Raw genomic sequence first — 22,909 nt, forward strand, 5'->3', positions numbered from 1 at the left:
GGGAATATGGACAGGCCCAATCCTATGCATGTCTTATGCAGGTAAACCCAGTGACTAAACGTTTGTGAGCACAACAGGCTTGTCACACCTGGAAGACAGCATTGCACAACGCTCCACCCCTTCCTTCGGCTCTCACAGTCTTTCCACACCCCCTTCTGTGACGTCACCGGTGCTGCAGATACCCTGTTCAGAGCTGAGAACTCCTTTATTCTCAGCCCTTTTACCCGTTCTGTGTGCCTTAGGAACACCTACTGCAGAAAGACGTTTCTCTGACGCAAGCTGACAGCCACGCTAGCCTATGCAACATGCATAAGTCTCTAAATGACAGCCTGATATCCTTTACCTTCCTTTAGGGCACTGGTTCTCAACCTGTAGGTTGCGACCCCTTTGGCAAACCTTTATCTCCAAAAGCATTTATGTGAATTATGATTCGTGTCAGTAGAAAATCACAGTTGTGAAGTATCAACAAAAATAATTTTATGATTGGGGGTCACCACAGTGTGAGGATCTGTATTTAAGGATTGCAGCGTCAGGAAAGTTGAGAATCACTGCTCTAAGGGTGCGTGGGGAGATAAGAGTCACTGACATCATATCGGATGGATGAAAACCCCGTGCAGAGCTTGCAGGATAAGCTGCTTAGGTCACAGCCATGCGTGTTGGGGCAGCTGACTGACCCCATGTGTCATTTTCTTGCAGGTGGACTTGGGCTTCCTGCAATTCGTCACAGCTGTGGGCACACAGGGTGCCATCTCCAAGGAAACCAAGAAGAAATATTACGTCAAGACTTACAGAGTAGACATCAGCTCCAACGGGGAGGACTGGATCACCCTGAAAGAGGGAAATAAGGCCATTGTGAGTTCGGCTCCTGCCCCTCCCTCCCTCCTCCCCCACCAAAGCCTTTCCCATGCCTGATCAATTTTTATTTGTTTGTGCAGGGATTTTTCTGTCAGGCCTGGTTTATTTTTTGAATTGATTTAAAATGAAAGGCGCAATTAGGGGTTTAAATCTGACCAAAGGGTCTCGTGTTCCCAGATCCAAAGGCCAAGAGGAAATCACACAGATGTTACTAAAAAAGACAGCAGACAGCACCAGCCAAATTAAAGGACAGACTTGAGAATCACCTTCAGCCCCCTGGGGACAGACAGTGCACAGCCTAATGCCGCCCACCTTAGGCGTTCCTGGTGGTTAGCCGGCTTCGTTTGTCTGAGTTTTCCCTCGTGTCTTCATTCTTGTGCTCTTTTCATCTGTCCGTGGTTCCCTCAAGCTCGTTCACAATGCATTGGCTGTGGCTTGTAAGAGCAGGAGAACCGTGGGTTTTTCCACGTGTTCCTTCAGATCACACAGGGAGCAGACTACCCCCTCACTGGCAGCTTCGCCCCATGGGCTAGCCAAGTCCAGCGTCAGAGCATCGGTCCTGCACTCTGTCATTTAGGAGCTGAGATCTTTTCCTCGGTCAGCCTGCTTCTTTGAAGTCGTACTTGCTCTGATTTATTAATCAAATGGTTTTTGGGAATTTATATTTGATGTTACGCAAAATCAAAAGCCTGAGGGCCTGGGGAGATGGTCTGCAAATGCTTACCACACAAGCATGAGAGCCTGAGTTCCATCCCCAGAACCCAGGTTCTAAATATATAAGCATGCGTGCATACACATGCCAGAGAGAGGCTCAGAGGGTGAATAAATGTGCTCAGGAAGCCTGACAACCCAAACTCCATTCCTACAATGTACACGGTAGAAGTAGAAAACCAGCTTTTACACACATGTGCCGTGCCATGTACCTACACATATATAAATAATTGTGTGGTTTTGTTTTAAGGCAGGGAGTGGTGTGGGATGTGCTTGCCACTCCAGCCCTGGGCAGTGGAAACAGGAGGATTCCTAAGAGGCTAGTGAGAGAGCCTTCCTCATAAAAACAAACAAAAACAACAACAACAAAAAAAAACAAAACCAGATGTGTTAGCACTTTCTGAGAAGCGACATCTGTCTGAGGTTGTTCCCTGTTCTACACACACGCACACACACACACACACAATGCAAGGAGGCTAGTTTGGTTCACATGTTCTCAGCTCACCTCTGGTGATGCTAACCTCTTCTCACCTTTAAAGATGACTGCCATCCTTGTGATGGAGGCGGCTTTCTACATCGGGCAGGGTTCTCTTCGATTACAGTCGTTTGGGAAAACAACACGTCAGATCGCTCGGGGCACAGCAACCTTGAACGGGGCCGCCAGGCGTTTGGGAAAAGTTTCTGGGATTTGTTCCCCTCACGGTTCTTTTGTCAACACCCTCTCTCCCCCATCTAGATCTTTCAAGGAAACACCAACCCCACAGATGTCGTCTTAGGAGTTTTCCCCAAACCACTGATAACCCGATTTGTCCGGATCAAACCTGTGTCCTGGGAAAATGGTATATCGATGAGATTTGAAGTCTATGGCTGTAAGCTAACCGGTGAGTGCCCACTTGGAAGTTGTCCCTCTGAATGAATGCAAAGTTTTCCATTCAAGGAGAATGTGTTCATATGTGCACCTATGAAGGAGATCTGTCTGTATTTATTTTATAGTTAGGGTCTGTATTAGTTACTCTTCTCATTAGCATGACAAAATACCCAACAAGGAGAAGCTTAAGGAAAGAAGGGGTTGTTGGCTTGCAGTTCAAGTGGACACAGTCCATGGCAGGCAGGTGCGGTGGCTGGGGTGGGAGGCAGCTGATTATGTTACAACCAAGTTAGGAAGCAGAGAAGAAACAAGAACTGGGATGAGAGATAAAACCTCAAGGTCAGCCAGGTGGTGGTGTCAATCCCAGCACTCGGGAGGCTGAGGCAGGCAGATCTCTGTGAGTTCAAAGCCAGCCTGTTCTACAGAGTGAGTTCCAGGACATCCAGGGCTATTGCACAAAGCCTCAGGAAAACAAACAAACAAAAAAAAAACAACAAAAAAAAAACCCCACACCTCAAGGTCTGCTCCCAGTCGCTCACTTCATCCGGTGAAGTGCTACCTCCTAAAAATACCACAACTTTCCCTAAAAGTTCCAAAAACTATAGATGAATATTCAAAGACATGAGCCTGTAGGGGATATTTCACCTTCAAACCACAAGGGCCTGGACATTGGATGTGCTCGTGTCTGAATTCGGGTTACACCCTAACACATTTGTCATCTGGGGGTGATTTACTTGGAGCTTCCAGGCCTGGTTTTCCTCCGTAGGGAGCAGCCACAGTTCTGAGTGCACACGGGCTACTCCTCACGGCAGGTGGGGAGATGGACGTGAGCATGTAGCCAAGTGTGCCAAGTGACCCTGCTTTCCCCCAAGTGCACGCTCTGAGAAGGCAGCTCTCGCGCCTTGCCCTCGGCTTGTTGGATGGGCAGCTGGACTGTTACTACTGGTTCCTAGTAAGTAGCTGTGCCCTGGAAGGCTCCAGACAGGCTTGCTCTCTGAGACGAGGAGATGGCTTCCCCAGCTGTGCTGAAGGAGTCTGACTTCTGACGAGGGTGGCTTTCGCTCTCTAAACACCCAGGCAGCTCCTCCATGGATGCTGCCTCTGTTCATCGCCTGCATGTGCTCTCCCCTGGTGGTATGGGAGATCGGATCTGCCCTCATACATGGTAGGCAAGCACTCTACCCCAGTAGCTTCATTACCAATTCCTAACCGGGTATTTGAAAAGTAGCCGTCAAGCTGTGAACGTCTCTGGGTGTTCAGTTTGTTCTTCAAACAGGACTTGAGAGGTCTGTTAAATTGAAACAAGAAGGATGTGTAGTAATAGGAGCGGCGGGGCGGCGTCCCCAGCACCCCGGCCGCCTGCTAGTTTATGCCCCGAAATAACAACACACAAATTGTATTCATTTAAACACTGCTTGGCCCTTTAGCTCTAGCCCTTACTGGCTAATTCTGATATCCCGATCAACCCATCTCTAATAATCTGTGAGTACCAGTCTTACCGGGAAGATTCTAGCCTACGTCCAACCTGGATCGGAGCTTCATCACGTGTGTCTGCTCAGGAGCAGGGAGCATGGCGTCTCTGAGCTCACTTCCTCTTCCTCCCAGCGTTCTGTTCTGTTTACTCCTCCCACCTATGTTTTAACCTATGAGGGCCAGCCAAGCAGTTTCTTTATTGCTTAACCAATGAAATCAACAGATTGATATGACACTCCCACATCAAGGATGAAAACGATGAGATACACTTGCTCTTGCTAAATGTCTGGGAGAGGGTCAGGCTAGGTGACCGGAAGTCAAGGTGTGCATGGCCGTGAGTCACTGGGCACAAGGCTTCTGTAATGGTTCGTAGTATTGGGTGATCCTGTGTTCCAGTGTAACAGCAGCCATGCTCCAACTCTTTCCTGTGTAAGTAGATACGTTAAAGAGCTTTCATTTAAAAGCAACATCAGCACACATGTAATCTTCATATCTTAAAAATTGAAAAACATGGGAGTTGGAGAAATGGCCCAGTGATTAATAGCACCTACTGCTCTTCCAGAGAACCCAGGTTCTGTTCCCAGCACTCACATGACAGCTCACAACTGTCTGTAACCTCAGTTCCAGGGGATCCCATGTCTTCTTCTGGCCTCTGTGGACACCAGGCATTCATATGGTGTGATACATACATGAGGACAAACACTCATAAAATAAAAGTAAGCCTTTCTTCAAAGATTGGAACACAGAGTCGGTGACTGAATCACTAAGGAACAAACTTCCAGTCTCTGATGAACCACTCTGTTCCATCGGTGTTCGCAGTTAGAACATCTCATTTCTCGATTCTTTTATGCTTTGTCTGCTGAGTTTGACTGTTTCTAAAGAAGGAAGGAAAACTGACTTTTGAAGGAGAGTCCTCCCCTAGGACTTCCCGTCAGTGCAGGGGCTGTGTCGAGAAGCTAGCTCATGAGAAGATCCCTGGAAAAGTCCATTAGGAAATGTAAAACCGAGGCAGGCCTGACGTCAGACCCAGATTTATTTGTTTTCACGGTGAACACAGGCTTGTTTTTCATGTGAAGATTCAAGACTTAGAAAGTTCAAGGCCTTGGAGGCGGGAATTGGGTGGAGGGCATTAGGGAGAGGGACGGACACTGGACACTCAGAGTAACCTTGCTTTTATTTTTGGTTTTAGTTAAAGAACAGAAAGTTCTAAGGGACTTTAGAGCATTATCAATTTAGGAGTCTACCCATAAATTCAGAGGAACAAGGCCACATGAGGTCTGGGTGGGAATTTCTACTCCATTTGTGCAGCCTTATTTCATGTCACTGCACCAGAATTTTATATAGAAGCAAGCTTCATAAAGACTCCAAATTAGTCTGAACTCTGAACTCTGACTGTCCAGTCTCTTAAGATTTATGTTATGTCCTTTTGGTTAAATAAAATATTTATTTGAACTCAAATTATCCTTTTTATTTTCATAAGGACATCCCAAGAGGTAGTTCCAGGAATGTGAACAAAAAAGAAAATAATTTATTGGTTTAAAAAAATAGTTCAATGACCTGTTTATTTAAACAATATAGAGTAGCTTTTCTAATATTTTTAAACGCAGTCTATTTTGCTATTTTAAAAATACAGTGGGGTTTTGTTTTTTGTTTTTTCTCTGGTGAAATGACTGTCATTTCCCAGAAACTGACCTTGGCTGGTTTGTGGAGAGCGTAGCATGTGACCATGATGGTCACACAGCCAGAAAGGCCATGCCTGGCTCAGAACTGTCCACTCAGTGAATGCCTGACTGCAAATGAGACGTTTTGCATCTCAGATGTACACGTCCTGGTCTGTAAGATACCTTAATGATCTGTGATGAGGATTAAATGGAAGAATAATTATAATGTTTTTGGCTTGAAGTGCCCCCAGTCAATAAGGCAAGCGTGATACCCACTAAACTGAATGTGCAGGATAAGCCCCAGGTGACGCCTGCAATGAGCCCATCACTCACGTGCACTTCCTTCTTTTTAAGCCTGGTCCTCTGAAGACGAAAGAGTAGGTCAGCCGTGTCCTGTTGGACTAGACGATGCAGAAGAGCAGAGCCTGCTCACTCCAATTCCCTCCACCCTGTAGGCCTGGAGCACCACAAGTGTTCCGCGGTGGTTTCTGAATGAAGGCGTTCCACTTCCCATGCCTTCCGACAAACAAGCAATCTTGAATTTCCATCCCTCTTTATGAGTAGACAAGTTTAAACCTAATCTGATTGTTTAAAGAAACTAGCAAAATTTAAAAATTTAGGACACAGGGAGGGAGGAGGAGAACATGAGGAACAGGATGGTCGAGATGGAGGAAGGACAGAGAGAGAGAGCAAGGGAAGAGATATCTTGACTGAGGGAGCCATTGTGAGGCTAGTGTGAAACCTGGCACCAGGGAAATTCTCAGGAATCCACAAGGATGACCCAAACTAAGACCCTAAGCAATAGTGGAGAGGTTGCCTGGACTGGCCTTGCCCTATAATCAGATTGATGACTACCTTAATTGTCATCATAGAACCTTCATCCAGAAACTAATGAGAGCGGATGCAGAGATTCACAGTTTAAGCACTGGGCCAATCTTCCGGAGACCAGTCCAAGAGAGGGAGGAGCAATAATACGAGCAAAGGGGTCAAGACCATGATGGGGAAATCCACTGAAACAGCTGACCTGAGCTATGGAGAGCTCACTGACTCTGAACTGATAGCAGGGGAACCTGCATAGGACCAACCTAGGCTCTCTGAATGTGGTTGACAGTTATGTGGCTTGGGCAGTCTGTGGGACCACTAAGACCAAGATTTATCCCAAGTGTTTGAACTGGCTTTTTGGAGCCCATTCTCTTTGGAGGGATACCTTGCTCAGCCTAAATATAGGGAGAGCCTTGGTCCTGCCTCAAAGTGGTATATGACAGACTTTGTTGACTCCCCACGGGAAGCTTTACCCTCGCTGAAGACTGGATAGGGAGTGGGGAGGAAGGTGGGAGAAGCGGGGGTAGAGCAGGAAGTAGAGACTGAGGTAGCTATGTAAAATAAGAAAAGATCATTATTAAAAAAATAATTTAAAATAATAATAATAAATTTAGGACATAATGCATCACTTCCTTGACTTCCAAAGCCTCCAGAGTCCCAAGTTTGAACCTGGGATTCACATTCAGGAATTCTTTAGAAATACAGCTATCCCAGAGCTCCAGAGAATACGGTGGTGTGTTCCCCAGAAAGAGACACACTAGGGTGGTATCTTCTGTCTTACAGGTGATCGAGGAGGAATGTTTTCCTTGCTTCTCTAAAGAGGGCCGTATCATTTTGGCAAAGGAAGGGATTGGGCAGATAGCATTGGGGGACTTCGGCAGGGTTGTGAGATGCCAGCCTCGGCTCTGCTCAGTGGTGTTCTGTTCCCCATAATCATATGCTCCTGTCAATCACGGATGAAGGTGACCTTTCCAAACACCACAAGCCCGTTAGAAAACTTCGCAGGCCATGAGGGGAAGCCTGGATGGTGCCCACGGAGAGCTACTGTCACACCTAACTGTTGCTCTCTTATTCTTTGAAAGCTTATTTATTGCCTGGATGTGCTCTGTTTCTCTTTTAAGGTCAAGCACAGCGATCTTACAGCAAATTAATATCGCTAATGGTTGCCGCATCAAACTGCTCCCCATAACATCATCCGCTTGTGTCTTTTATCCAAGATTGATTTTAAGGTTTTCAGAAAACTGCTACCGAGCAAAATACCAAATCCCCAGTTAAGCTTGATGTGGCTGAAAACTGATAATTGTCAGTGTCCATCTTTTCCATTGCAGTTTGGATACACTAAGAATTAGTCATTGTTGTCTGAAATGCCAGTCCAGTTGGATGTCCTAGTTCCTGTTCTGTTATTTGCTTCTTAAATCTAGCAATATCAGCAAAAGTGCATCTGAGCCTTCCTGCCAAGGAAACCCTGCTGGACACCAGCATCCCGTTCAAACCTTGAGTTAATTGCTAATATAAGTGTTTCCTCATCATCGTTAAAAGTGAGTTATGGGCTAGTCTGAGGAAATGACACAACCAGTAAAGTGTTTGCCTTGCAAACCTGTAGACCTGAGTTCAAACCCCAGAACCTGCACAAAAAGCCGTGATTGTAGCATTGTAATCCAGAGCCAGAATGGCGGGGAGAGGAGGTTCCCAGGGGCTTTCTCACCAGCCAGGCTAGCCTAACTATAGCTACCCCCAGGCCAGTGAGAGGCCCTGTCTCAAAAAAAAATCATGGAAAGTACAGGATAATGTCCTGTGTCCTTCAGACATGTGCTCACACATACACCGTAGTATGAGTCTTAAGGTTTCCAGTCAAGGTCAAATCAAGGTTCCCTGTGCTGTGTTTCAGAGGGGCTATTCACAGAGACATGATGGGGACTGACTGGACACTCTGAGTGCTGGCTGAGTGTGGGCTGGGTGTCACCAGGTTTGGGGAAAGAAACGGCCCAGAAGCTCTGTGTAAAAGAAAGGGCATTCCTCTGGCGGGGGCTTTGTTCTGGTTACAGCATCCGAGTTTATTTTGTTTTTCTAAAATGGAGGCGTCTAGCTGCCTCTGCCAGCTGAGCATCACCTTGTTAAAGACGCTGGCCGAAAGTCAGGCAGACAAGAAATGCAGCTTCTGTCTTCGGTGTGAGTTTTGTACTTCTTCGATAAAAACTGGCTTTGTAAATCTTTTTTTTAAAAAAAAAAAAAAATCCCCGTTGAGTTTGTTCTTGACTCCTCGATCCCGCCCAGAGCAGATAGCCAGGCTGAGTTACCGGAAGGCATCCTGAGAAACGACAGCTGCTTCTGACTGTTGGATACGTTGATTCATTCAGCAAATATTTGTTGAGAATGACAGTGTACAAAAACAGGCTCAGCAAGTCTCAGAAAACAGAAAAATATGACTTGTTTCATAGCCTCAATAAAATTAAGACCCAGCTTGGCGTGTGACTCGGTCGTTCGTATGTTTGCCTTGCACATAGGAATCCCTGAGCTATGAACCCAGCACTGCCAAGACCACATAGCTGTGCACACAGGAAACCCTAGTACTTAGGAGGCAGGGACTGAAGAGTCAGGAGTTCAAGGTCATTCTCAGCTACACAGTGAATTCAGGGTCAGCCTGGAACAAGAGATCTTGTCAAAAAAAAAAAAAGTTGAAAGGAAGGAAGGGAAAGAGGGAGGAAGGGAAAAAGGGAAGGAGGGAGAGAAGAAGAAAAGGAGGAAGGGAGGTGTAAAACTTGACCTAGGAAAAAGCAGTTATCCAAGAGTGAATAAGATTGTCGATACAAGAAAAATGCAGAGCAAGTATCATTAGGCATCCCAGAAAAAAAATGTGTCCAATTAAAGATTGACTTAGTTAAATAATATTTGAAAATAAGTCAATATTTTCCACAGATTGGATGGTGGGCAGAGCAAGATGATGGGAGGCTCTAGCAGAGAGAATGAGCGGGAGGAAGCCGGGCCTCCATCTGGGGAGGAAGTGCTGCTCCTTGCTAGTCTCAGTGACTGTGCAAGTGGGGAGCTGGGATGTGTGATGTCCAAGGCCCAGCTTGAAAGCCCTGGTGTGTGAATGATGGCAGAGCGTGGTCGGAATTGTACAGCTGACTGACCCACGCTCAAGGTCAGCGGGAGTTCACTGGAATCACCTAGGATGGTTACACTTTTAGATCGCAATTTTTCACATCACGTAGAATGGAATTGTTTCAAAGGAAAAGAGATTGCCACTCCTGTGTGTCCCTAACTGAGCTGTATGATTTTTGCAAGGAGGATAACTGATGTCAGTTATTTATTAATCAGCCAATCAGTCAATCAATGATGGATACTCCCCTGTTGTAGCTCAGACTACTACAGAAGATGTAACGAGGTCTATATGTATTTCATTGCTCTTGGGGAATCTTACAGTCTGTGTGTGATCACAGGACTCATAATTCTATACACAACATAGCTCTGCCCCAGCTCAGAGCCACTTCCTGCCTGGGCCATCACATGCCCGGGAGGGGAGTCCTCCCAAATAGGTTAAAGTTTCCCTGCCGCCTAGCTGCATCGTGGCATTTGCATAGGCCGTGCCTCTGAGGTCAGGAAAGAGGAGACTATCTGTCTTGACCAAATGCAGCAATGGGAAGTCTATGGGGTGTGAGGAAGAACTGGCTAACTAGAATATATTGTCAGTAACTGGATATATTAGATAGCTGATATGAAACCAAGTGAGATTCATATGTGTCGCATACACAGGGTGCCAAGCCCTCCAGAGTTACCCAGTGAGACTCTGTCTCAAGAAAAGGTGGGGAGGGCCGAGAGCGTAGCTCAGTAATAGTGTGCTTGCCTACTGTGCACCACAGTCTGGCTTCAATCCACAAGAGCACGTACACTGAACATACTGGCACATACCTGTAATCCCAGCACTTAAGTGGGGAAGTTCAAAGTCACCCTTAACCTCAGCTACTCTTTTCAAGAAGACATCAATTAGACCCTATATTAAAAAAAAAATAGAGATCTTGAAGACAGTCCATGGTAAGGATAAAATGGTACCATCCTTGCCATTGGACACTCAGCTCCCTGGACCTCATGTCTTCTCCATGCTAGGCCAGGGTCTTCCTTTGTTGCATCCTGACTAGCTTCACGTTGCTTCAGTGATTTCTTATTTGGGGGCTTTATTTAAGTATCTCCAACCCACCATGGGCTGTGAATGGCTTGAAAGTAGAGCAACTTCTAGGCACAAAAGAGAGTGCAACCTTAGCTCGACATTAAACTTGGGAGAAGTGAGAAGGTACCAGGGCAGAGGTGGATGTGCTGCTTTGGATGAGGAGCTCCCTTGTGGGGATGCGAGTGTAGGCAGAGGCTGCACGCAGAGGGGAGTTGGCAGGAGAGAAGGCCCTGCTCCCTCAAGTCTGAGGATTTCATAGAAACGGATACAAGGTTGCGTGTTCTAAGCATGGTGTCTCACCTCATCTGTTTCCCCCCACCTCTAGATTACCCTTGCTCTGGAATGCTGGGCATGGTGTCTGGCCTGATCTCAGACTCCCAGATCACAGCGTCCAACCAAGGAGACAGAAACTGGATGCCAGAGAACATCCGCCTGGTGACCAGTCGCTCTGGCTGGGCACTGCCGCCTTCCCCCCATCCGTACATGAACGAGTGGCTTCAGGTGGACTTAGGGGATGAGAAGATAGTGAGGGGCATCATCATTCAGGGTGGCAAGCACCGAGAAAACAAGGTGTTCATGAAGAAGTTCAAGATCGCCTATAGTAACAATGGCTCCGACTGGAAAACAATCATGGACGACAGCAAGCGCAAGGCTAAGGTGAGGCCCGGGGGTGGGGAGCAGCCGCTGTCTGGGGACACTGCCTGCCCACCAGCTCACCAGGAAGTCAGTTCTCCAGCCCATGATAGAAGTGCAGAGTAGTTCATTGTGTCCCGGGGTTTTGGGTGTGTGTGTGTCTGTGTGTCTGTGTGTGCATGTGTGTCTGTGTGTGTGTCTGTCTGTCTGTCTGTCTGTGTGTATGTGCCCGTGCATAGTCATACACACACACATGTTCATGCATGTCTGAAGCACCACACACATGAAAGTGGAGATCAGAGGTCAACCTTGAATGTGGCTCCTCAGGAGCTAACCACTTTGTGTTTTTTGAGGCAGGGTCTAAGCTACTTGGCCATAACCCCCAGGAATCCTCATATCTCCACCTCCCAAGCCCAGGACTACAAGGGAGCACCACTATACTCAACGTCTTACGTGGCTTCTGAGGATCAAACTCGGGTCCTTATGTGTGCACGACAAGTGCTTTGCCAACTGAGCTATCCTCCAGGCCCCTCCTCGTGTCCCAGCAGAAATCGCTCTCCACTTCCCCTTGATCGGTCCCTGGTGCATCAGGATCCTACTCCCTGCCCCTGGGTCTGGATACTCAGGAGCCTCCTCTAACAGCCTTAGTAGATTATCTGTCACTTCACGGCTAGTTTGTTTCACCTAGTGTAACACTGAAGTAGCGTGGGTCCCAATTTCCTTTCTTTTGAGAGTAGAATCGTGTTCTGCCATGTGAATAACCACGTTAATTTAGACGTTTGCTACTACTGATGGCTCCTTGGCCTGCCTCCACCTTTCAGCTATCGTGGATAGTGCTTAGATACAGTCTTGTGCATTTGGAACCTCTTAAAACTCAGTCACCTCTTGCTAATCTAATGAAACAAGGAGGCAATCTCAATATTAAAATATCCCAGCATTCACAGAATGGATTCGAAGTTTGTAAACCTAAAAAATATGCTTTAGTCACTGGGTTTCACTCAGGGCTCTGGCTACGTTTATTTACACTTTCTGAGCAGACCACACCAAGTTGGAAAGGGTCCCAGGCGTGTACTTGGGTGGTCCCCTAAGTGGATTTGGGATGAAAATGAGGACCCGCCCCCAGGTTTTCACATACCCTGGTGACACTTCTCACACCAACACATTGGGCCTTTGGCCTGGAGTTTTCCAACTCTACCCACCCAAAGCTGTTCCCCCACGGGTGAAGACTGCAGCCCATTGGCTGGGGCCTTCCTCTCCCTCTCCAAGCAGTGTGGCAAGGTCTTTCAGAAAGGAAGCTATCCTGGCCATGCTGCTAGCGTCCCTCCCTTCAGATATGTGGCTTTGAGGCTAACACCCTGTCCCCAAAAGGCTGCAAGTCAGTGACGGAGCTGCCGGCCACTGACTAAACCAATGTTCTTGCTAAGAAAAGCGTAAGAGTATCTCTCATCCCTCCCTGAATTGACTGGTGGTTTTTAAAGCATTTCAGCATTATGTGTGGCTTCATTTTTCTTTTCTGAGGCAGGGTCTCATGGAGGTTCCAACTGTGGCTGCCTCCCCAGTTCACTAGATAGCTACCTGATGATGGCCTCTTGCTGGGATCATGGGCCTGCACTATTACGCTGGGTGTGTGCAGTACTGAAGAGTGAAACCCTGGTTCCAGTGCATGTTGGGCGAGCACTCAACCAACGAGTTGGCCAACAGCCCCAGCTCATAACCTTCCTTCTTTCTCATGTCCTTTTTACTTTTCTCATTTATATTTGTGTGTGTGTGTGTGTGTGTGTGTGTGCATGTTTATATGAGTGACTGTTCTCGAGTGTGCTATGCACTTATGTGCACCAGCATGTGGACGCTGGAAGGCACTTTATCCATCATTCCTCAGACACACTCCACCTTGTGTTTTGGGGCAGGGTCTCTCTCAAGCCTGGGACTCACAGATTAGGCTAGGCTTACTCTCCAAGGAGCCCCAGGAATCCTCTCATCCTTGTCTCCCCAGCACGAGCATTGCAGGTGTGTGACACCAACCCCAGTTGTCCTCAGTCCCCTTGTCCTTTTCGTGTCCCTGCTTTCTGGATTTGGGGAAAGGAAAAGGGGGAAACACACCAGAAACTGGAAGCCCCTCTACAGTGACTTCAAAGAGTGGCATGGAGTGTGACTTCATTCCAGAACCCAAGTAGGCAGCCAGTCAGCCCCGTTCCCGCTGCTGCCGAGGCAGGGTGTGTTGTTGTGACACGTTCTTCACACTAGGTGCTGAGAGAGCAAACAAGTCGCCATATGTGTGCGATAGGAGGCATCATATGCTTCCTGTCATCTAGCCCTCAAGGCAATGGAGCCTGAAGCTGTCAGCTGCCACAGCAAACCCAGCATAGAGTTGCATAGGAAGCTAATGCCTGGGTTTCGGCTCTAACAGTCTCCTATCGGAGACTGATGGAACACGTTGGGCTTTAGTCCTGAAATACTCATCACCGTCATCTTCCTATGACCCCTGAGACCATGGAGGCTTCTAAACTGCTTAAACTGAGCCTAGTCTATGATTCTTAGCATGCCCTTCCTCTAAAATAACATCACTAAGGGAGAGATGGAAGTTGGTAAAAAAAAAATCACCCATTTCGGACAGCCTATGTTTTCAAATTATATAAAGGTATTTGAAACGTATTCCACTTCATGGTCCAAATGCTGACTGCCTGCTCAGGATGTCAGTCATCATTCATGTAAAAGTGAAATGAGGGTATTTGTAGGATAAAACAATGCTTTGGTGGATTAATCTCCCCTGTGCCCTTCCCTCGCTCCCACCCAAAAACCCATGCAATTGACAAGGTCTGTCTTCCACCAGAGCTGTTCTATCAGATCCTGGACCTTGCAGCCTAGCAGGCTAGTTTTGGCCATCACACACGACAGTAGAAGGCAGAGAAAGGAGAGTTATCCCATGTGGCTTCATTGGGAAGATGAACAAAAAGTTATCAGTGGCCCCAGGTCCTGGGCATGAGGTTTAGGTTTACATAGAGGGCTAGCGGTGTGCATAGCTAAGCAGTGCTGGTCAGGTGCTGGGCTCGCCCATTGCTGACCCATTCTTGTCTCAGCTCCCATCTCTGCTGCAAGGGGTCTGGCAAGTTCTCAGCACTGTGCGAAATCTCCTGGGGAGACAAGCTTTCACTGTGTCTAGCAGCAGCCTTTTCCTACTAGGGAAATTCTAATTCTTGGGGGTTCATCATTTCTCCATAGTCCAAAAGTCAAGGCAAGGGCACAATTATCTCTCTTTTAACTTCCTTCTTGCCAGGATGGTTACATGTCAGGGTCTAGATTAACTAGACTTCTCAGGACTAGCAGGAGCCAAAGGCCTCATGGTTTGTGGCCCCCGGTGCTAACTCTGGTATCTGAGTTCACCCCAGTTCATGTGGCTTCCACTGGTGTTTTGCCAGCTCACTCCCGACAACTTTTTTTGAAGTATTCGCATTCTTTGTTCAAGCTGAAATGAAGAAAGGGCTCCATGATTGCAGCGATATGGCTGCTTCCTCTGATGCTCTCCCCAGCCTCATCAGATAGACAGGACTTGTGTGTGTAGTAATAGTGTTTTCATTACAATTAGCGTCTCTCTGACAACAGCTTAATTGGGCCTAACAATGCTGTGTGTCAGATTCTCAATTACTCACAGTGCTTGGAGATCTATCAAGAGTCAGGACCTTGATAGCAAATGTATTCCTTAAAAAAAGGAGATTAATTAATTAAGCTCTGGTGTGAGCGTGTTAGATGTCTACTGGATTCTCTGAGTCATAAAGGCCAATGAATTTTCTCCAAGAACCCAGAACCCTCAGTTGTCTGTCTGTCCCTTCCTACATGTTCCCTGAAGTCATGCCATGTTCTCCATGGGATACGCACGTCTTCTGCCGTGTTAGGCTCCTGAGCCCATTCATTGTGCTCCCGCTCTGCCTGGCACGGCTGGTCTGGCCACTCCGTCTGGTTGCCAGTTTGCCTCACGTTAAAGGCACATCAGTGAATACAGATGTGTTTCCGAGGTACAGACATCTCCTGCAGCTTGGTGTTCTTTCCTCCTAGTGAAGAGGCTAGAAGCTGAGTGTGGAAGACATCTTAGCTACACAGGAGGCCAAGGCAGGAGAATCATGTCCGTTCAAGAACTGTAGTCAGTCCTGGGTACCACAGGAAGACCCTCTTTCCTCAAAAGCAAAAACAAAATGAGAAGACTGTGCTACTTGATTTCCGGAGCGTCAAATCCGGAATTAGTGGCTGAGAGTGCTCATAAGACCGTCAAGGTTTGCATCCTGCCTCTGTCATGGAGTTCCTTGACTGCTCTGTGGCTCAGTTTCCTCATATGTAACAGATGTGTGAGGCTATAGAGATGACTCAGGAGGCAAAGTGTTTACCTTGCAAACGTGAGAACCTGAATTTGATCAACCCGCATGGAAAACTCTGTTGTGGTGGTGTATGCCTGTAGTTCTAGCAGCTGGGGGGGGGGGGGCAGAGGCAAAGAGATCCCTAGGGTCTCTGGGCAGACAGAGGTGCTATTAGGATGCTAATCTGTGTACCCTCACAGATGTTGTTCAAAAACAAAGCAAGAAGTAGAATATGCCTGAAGGAATAATACCTGAAGTCGTCCTCTGGCCTCTGTAAACACACACAGATACAGAGAGGGAGGCGTGGGTACCAATACACACTAGTTCAAAGAACCACCACAATGTCCCCAGTAACTGGAATTGCTATTAACCGTTGAGGTAAGATGACCTTGGATCTGTAAGTGAGTTCAGCTGATAGTACTCCTTAAGCAAAGGATTTTCACTCTTCCGTTTAAGCCAGTGTCTTGAAATACGGTGTTTGGGCTCCATTAAACTAGCTCTGAGCTGAGACTACAGATTAGGGGCAGAGCCCTCCCCCAGCACACAGGAGGCCTTGTTTCCAACCCAACCATCACAGAAGGAAATTCATTCTCCCTTCTTCAGGAATTTAGTTCATTATCTTTGAGAGGACCAAGTTTGAGCAAAAACAGGAGCCTCTCATTTAAGAGCCAGTAGCTGGAGTGTTTACTGAAACGCAGTGTCTATTATAAACTCCAAGAGGCGGCTAGTTCTCTTCGTACGTTATCTTCCTACACCTCAAATAAGTGATACGGGGCCACATCTGCGAGGCAGATGGATGTATCGTCTCAAAGCCTCCCATTAAATCCCTGGCTGCTATAGCAGCAGCATGTGCTTTAAGGTCCCTGAGAAGAAAACGAGAAATGACGCTGATGAGTTCTTAGACTGTATTTGTTTTTCCTGTTCTCGCTTATGAAAGAAATACTGGCCATTTCTAAAGGGATGGGTCCAGTTCTCATTTCTCTGTGAGGACACTTTTAAGAGTCCTGATGCAGGGGGCTTGGGAGATGGTTGAGTTTGTAAAGGACTCACTGTGCAAGCAAGTCCCAAGTTACATCCCCCAGTCCATGTCCTCGGTCCTCATGGCAGCTGGAGAAGGGAGTCAAGTGCATCCCCTGGCTCGCTGGAGAGCCAGCCTAGCCAGTCGGTGAGATCCAGATTCAGTGAGAGACTCTCTCAGATACTGATGTGGGAAGCCATTAAGGAAGACATCCAACATTGACTTCTGACCTCCACATGCTTGGACACATACATGTAACACATGTATATCACACATACATGTGTAACAGAGAGAGAGAGGGAGGGAGACCTAAATCAAGTTAAGAGGTTCAGAAAATACCACTCCCAAATGTGCCCCCTTGGAATTTAGGACATACAGGACCCAGAAAATGTAGACACGTTCTCTCTGAACTTCCCTCACCAGCTAACAGACACTCTGAGTACTGTCCCAGGCATGGCACCAAACAGGAAAGGATGGAGGTCATGTCACAGGCTGGGGTCAGACCCCACCTAGACATAATGGCACAAGTGTTAACTTCTCGGGACTCATAAATCATTCTCTGTCCCCTAAAGTGCTTGAAGTCCCCCTTTTCTAGACAGAGAGATAGGCAGTTCTGGAGCTCCATGGTGCTCAGGAAGGCGTTTTCCTTGTGAGGCTCTGAGGATATTCTAGTGCATAGTCTTTCCTTCTGCTAACCTTCCTCCATTTAGTGCACACTCTGTGTGTGTGTGTGTGTGTGTGTGTGTGTGTGTGTGTGTGTGTGTGTACTCACATGGTTCATGTGTGGGTATATGTGTGTTTGTGTGTACAAGGATGTTCATGAATGTGGATGCCATAGGACAACCTCAGGTGTCCTTCCTCAGACACTTTCCACCCTGTGTTTTGAGACAAGTCTCACTGACCTAGCCAATTAACTAGCCAATTAGACAAGGCTGGCTGGTCGGCGAGTTCTAGGAATCTCCTGTCTCTTCCTCGCCATTGGTGGGGTCATAAATGCACACCGCCATGCCCAGCTTTCTTTTATATGGATTCTGGGGATTGAACCCAGCGTCTTACCCTTGAACAGCAAGGATCTGACCCCCTGAACCACCTACCCTGTCCTTATTACGTCTTCTTTTAATAACCAGTCTTTTCTTTGCTTCCCAGTCATTCGAAGGCAACAACAACTATGACACTCCCGAGCTCCGGACGTTTTCACCTCTCTCCACGCGGTTCATCAGGATCTACCCTGAGAGAGCCACACACAGTGGGCTCGGGCTGAGGATGGAGCTTCTGGGCTGTGAAGTGGAAGGTAGTTACCGTTCCCAGAGCCCCTTCTTCCTTCTCCCTTTCTATTGACATTCTCAAGTGTTTATGTCTCCCCTGAGTGAATGGTATCCCCATACCTGGCAGGCAGCAAGATCTGGATCTGAACTGCCTGCGCCACAGAACATTCAGCTCTTGCCTTAGTAGCCTGCACTGCTTTCTTTCTTTGGAGATTGTCTCTCTTGAATAAGTGTGTGTGTGTGTGTGTGTGTGTGTGTGTGTGTGTGTGTGTGTGTGTGATGGCTCAATTGTTTGGTAAAATGCTTGTCACACAAAGCATGAAGGCCTGAGTTCAATCCCCAGAATCCACATTAAGAGAAGGAGCTGGGTATGGCGGGGCACATCATCTGTATTCCCAGCACTGGAGAGGCAGACAGGCAGATCCCTTCCAGGCCAGTGAGAGACCCCGTCTTAAGAATCCAGGTGCAGAGCATCTAAGGAACAGAAGCCAAGGCTGACTTCTGCCTTCCACATGTATGTGTGCACATGCATGCCTGTGCACACAGGAGCATCCACACACAAAAATACTAAGGTGAAGCATACATAAGAAAAAATCCATTTCGCTTATTTATTTTTGAGATTCAGCTCTCCCGATAGCCTAAATTGGCCTCAAGTTTGTGATCCTCCTGTCTCAGCATCCCAAGTAGCTGGGATTATGATACATGCCGCCATGTTCAAATAAATAACGCAGTGTCTTTGACTGCACCCACAGTTTTCTTGCCTCCACCGTCTCTCCCAGGTTCTGAAATAATTCTGTTGCAGTAATGTAAAGCCCTCTACCCACCATGCTACCTCGCCCTCTGCCCACTTCTCAAAGCCCCTGGCCAAAGCCTTTGGCTTTCGAAGGTGTGGGTAGAGGAGTCACCAAGATGGTGCAGAGGGAAAATCATTTTTGGTATGCAAGAATGACACCTAAATTCAGTCCCTGGAAACCTCTCTAGAGGAGAGAACTGACGCATGGAAGTCAACCTCTGATCTCCACATGCACACAGTTGCTCACACAGTCACCTGCACATACATGGCGGCTCACGTGTGCACGCACACACACGAATAACAAATAAAGTAAAAATTACTAAAATAAAAATAAGTATGTCTAGAAGTCTTTCCCATATAAATTTCTCTCTGTGCTATTGACTAGTGTCCTGCTCCATTTGACAGAGGATGTGAAGACATCCTGGGAAGAAAGAACGCTTGACCTGTGAGGGAGTATATGATACTTTGATCATATACATATGATATATGATGTATATATAAAGTGTCATATAACGTATATGCTACTATGGTCTGCTGAAGGACATTCCCTCATTTCTCAGATTATTATATGACGGTCACGTGAAAGACAAATTCAGACCCAAGATCTTACTAGGGACGAGGTGCTGAGTGATTTGAGTTGGTTCTTGTACCATTTGTTGCTTGATGTGATGGAATTCCCATCTGCCTTAGATCTGGGTATAAATGAGTAACCTTACACCAGCTTCTCAACCTCCATAGAGTCCTTCTCTGGATTGCCTAGGGTGGCTGTTGTTGGTACCCAGATGTTAATCAACTGAGCACATGCTCAAAGTTGTTGTGAAGACGGCTTTTTAATATCACCCTCCTCAGGTTTCAAAATTACGTGTGTGCTGAGCTACCCAAACATAATTACATTCCTGAGCACATGAAATGCCGTAGAATTTTCTGTGTGCGCTATAGTCTATCAATCACCACACTGCAGAGTAATTCACAACCACTTTTCGATGTAGATTCAAAATCAGGCCATGTCTCCCACCCTTCCCCCTGGTCATGGCTTCCGTATCTGCGGTCTTAGTCTTACGACACTATTGACGCAGACGCAAACAACAAAGGAGCAGCTAGCGGTCTCGACCAAGTGTAAACCGGGCTCATTCAGGGTGCTGAAGAGGGTGGTACCTGGAGGCAGGATCTCACCCTGATCCTGGAAGGGACTGTGATTCCAAGGGTGGGTTGAATGCAGGGTTGCAAACATTGAGCCTTGTGGCAGTTTGCCAGCTTCCTCTGCGGAGGAAGTAAGATAGGGGACCTACAAGCACTGCCCTGAACCAGGGTAAAGAGCAATCATCTGGGAAAAGTAGCGCCACTGCTTCTTAATGCCCATGACAAGAGGGAGCCTTTCTATGCCTGGGGCCCATTCTCAGGCTAAACCAAATGAGCACCAGAGCCAAGCTTCTTGGTGGCATCTGAGGGGCTGTTGGGGAGATGCCAAGGTCTGTTCCAACCTGAAGGGACTTGATCCTATTTTGTACCCCAGCTTCTTTTGAACAACAGTTAGAGATCCCCAGAAGACTTCAAATAGGGAAACTGAGGCATCAAAATGAGTCACTTCGTACTTTTTGTAATGGAAGCTAGGCACCATCATGGACCACTTCCAATATGAAGCCTCTCCTTGCAAGCATCACTAAAATGAGGAAAAGTCAGCAGAATGAGCAGAGTAGAGAAGTCTTAACAGTAGTGGGTCATCAAGGACTGTGCTCTCTGAGGGACAATAGCCATACGATAGCCAGGAGTTCTGCCTACCCAGGGATGGCAGTGAGTAGAGCCACGGGCATGTGCACGTCAGGTGAGTGGGAGTGTGCATGAATGTGTGTTCAGGCGAGTGTGTGTGTGTGAGTGTGTGTGTGTGTGTGTGTGTGTGTGTGTGTGTGTGTGTGTGTGTAAAAAAACACTAGCTACTAAGGAAAAAAATGTAATAAGGGCTGGGTCAATGACACCTTTCAAGAATAAAGCCCTGGGGTTCAATTTCCAGAATCCATGCAAAAGAAAGCTGGGCATAGTGGTAAATATTTGGGAAGGCGGAGGCGGGCAGATCCCAGTAACTCACTAACCAGCTAGTTTCCCAAAGTCCAGGGGATGCCCAGCACATGTCATCTGTGTATGGTGATCTCTGGCTAGTCAGGTTCAGGGCTCTGGGCCAGTGGGAAGCCGGCTCTGTCTCTCCGTGTCTCTTAACTCTCCCCACTCCTTAGGCACGGTAACAGTGTCGAGTTCCTCCCAATAGAGCAACTATAACGGGCGCATCCCTCCTGGCCAGGGCTGGAGAGGAGCCCCTACGCTCCCCGCTCCTCCCAGCATCACATTGAGGGACTTGACCCTTATCTCTTGTGCTGTAATGTGAAATACAATCCCCCAAACTGTAAAATATTGAACAGATTGCAAAAATGAGTAACAGGCTGGGAGAAAAAATGGACTGAATCAAATGTGAAGGACTTCAAAATCAGTCTTTGATTAACATTGGCTACTCTTCAACTACAAACTCAAAAGATCAGGGGGCCCAGACAGCATGGAATGCAGTGTCACTGGAGACCAGACCAGGTAGCTGACCTCAGGCCACAGGAGACAGTCCAGCTCACACACCTGGCTGGGACAGAGGGCCCCAGGTGGAGCGCTGCGGAGAGAGAAACAGAGCAGCCTGGGAACAGAGAGCACCGCCATGCCAAGTGCGAGCTGACGCTCCTTTGTGCAGAGGGAAAAAAAATGATATAAACGGCAAGCCAGTCAATCCCGAGACCATGATAGAATCCGTGGGCATGACTTCTTAGTACCTTAGGAGAAAAAGAAATGTGGTCTAATCTCTACCATGGGGGTTCTTGACTCCAGGGTCATGAACAGATATCTGGGAGACTCGAGAGGTTTGCAGGAAAGAAATGATTATATAGATAACTATGTGTTGACTGCCCCCGTAGCCACATCTACCCAGCAGGCTCAGCAGCTTCTCATCCATTCTGTGAAAGCCAGGAGTATTTGGCTTCCCACGAGAGAGGCAGACCATGTCCCTGGACTCCATACTATGTCCTGGAGTTCACTGCGCAAGCATTAGCATAGCTGAAGCCTCGAGAATGCTTCTCAGAAGTGCGAGTAGTAATCCTTGGGTCTCGTTTCAGCACCTACAGCTGGGCCAACCACACCAAATGGGAACCCCGTGGACGAGTGTGACGATGACCAGGCCAACTGCCACAGTGGCACAGGTGATGACTTCCAGCTCACAGGTGCAGAGCCCACCCTCATCCCATCCTCGTGCCTTGTCTGTCTGTGTCCTGGTTCTGTGTGTGTGTGTGTGTGTGTGTGTGTGTGTGTGTGTGTGTGTGTGTGCTTGTCGCTCATAGTGGTTGGTGGCAGGGTACTGGCAGGCCAACGAAGAATGAACCCTTGCCACCCCACGTGTGGCTTCGTTTCCTTGTGCCACGCACATCAACAGAGCGCTCCCCCCACTGTTACAGGTGTGCCAGCCCTGCCCAACCGCACTCTCCCAAGCGTTCACTTTCCTTTCCTAATGAGGACAAAATTGTTTGAGTGGAGACTTTATCCAACAAATAGACCAAATTAGACTTCTAATTTCAAGGCAGCTTTTAAGTTATGAATTTGAACATCGTTTTATATTGAAATTTACTAAGGCAGGATTACCTATGGCTTCACATCAGCCCTGGCGGGCAGGGTCATCAGATGGGATATGCCAGTGCCTCGGGGTCTATCTGGTGTTACTCTTGCACCATCCAAAACCACACAAGCTATAAAGAAACTCTTTCTTTCTGCTCAGAGTGGCAGAGGAAACTAAGCAAGCAAGGAAGTGGGGAAGCCCCCTTGAAAATTGGCCAGCACACTAAAATCCACACCCTATTTTTGCAAAAGGTTTCAGGACCCTACGACCAACTGGGACAGAAAAATATGACGTTTGTTTTATGTTCTATATGCATGTATTTGTGTGTGCATGCACGTGTGTGTGCTTATGAACACCAGACACTGACACTGAATGTCCTCTTCAATTTATTCCTTCTTATTTTTGGAGACAGAGTATCTCACTAAACCAGGAGACCCTCCCCAGCCTGTTTGGCTAGATCGTTTGACCACTGAGTTCCAGGAAGTTACCTGTCTCTGTCTCTTCCACACTAGGGTTACAGATATATACTTCAGCTCCTAACTTTGTGTTTAAAAAGCCTGGCTTTGTTTTCTTTTTTATTGCATCCCATATAAAAACCAACCCACACTGAATTTAAACAGACAAGCACATTTACAGGCCATAGAGACACAAACCTTTTCCTC

General features: G+C 47.3%; 1 protein-coding gene across 3 annotated transcripts in view; it reads left to right on the top strand.

Annotated features, from left to right (window-relative positions):
• The window catches only part of Nrp1 (neuropilin 1), a 139,713-nt gene that overhangs the window by 93,185 nt on the left and 23,619 nt on the right, over positions 1 to 22,909 (top strand). For 2 of the 3 annotated variants that reach the window (XM_005345923.2, XM_005345926.3), the window contains exons 8-12: positions 697 to 852; positions 2,303 to 2,447; positions 10,881 to 11,212; positions 17,699 to 17,843; positions 21,754 to 21,858. In XM_005345923.2, the coding sequence (XP_005345980.1) occupies positions 697 to 852; positions 2,303 to 2,447; positions 10,881 to 11,212; positions 17,699 to 17,843; positions 21,754 to 21,858 (883 nt within the window). The remainder of the gene's footprint in view (positions 1 to 696; positions 853 to 2,302; positions 2,448 to 10,880; positions 11,213 to 17,698; positions 17,844 to 21,753; positions 21,859 to 22,909) is intronic. The other variant, XM_005345924.3, reaches the window with a different exon arrangement.

This window comes from Microtus ochrogaster, chromosome 4, assembly GCF_000317375.1.
Source record: "Microtus ochrogaster isolate Prairie Vole_2 chromosome 4, MicOch1.0, whole genome shotgun sequence".
Taxonomy (NCBI): Eukaryota; Metazoa; Chordata; class Mammalia; order Rodentia; family Cricetidae; genus Microtus; species Microtus ochrogaster.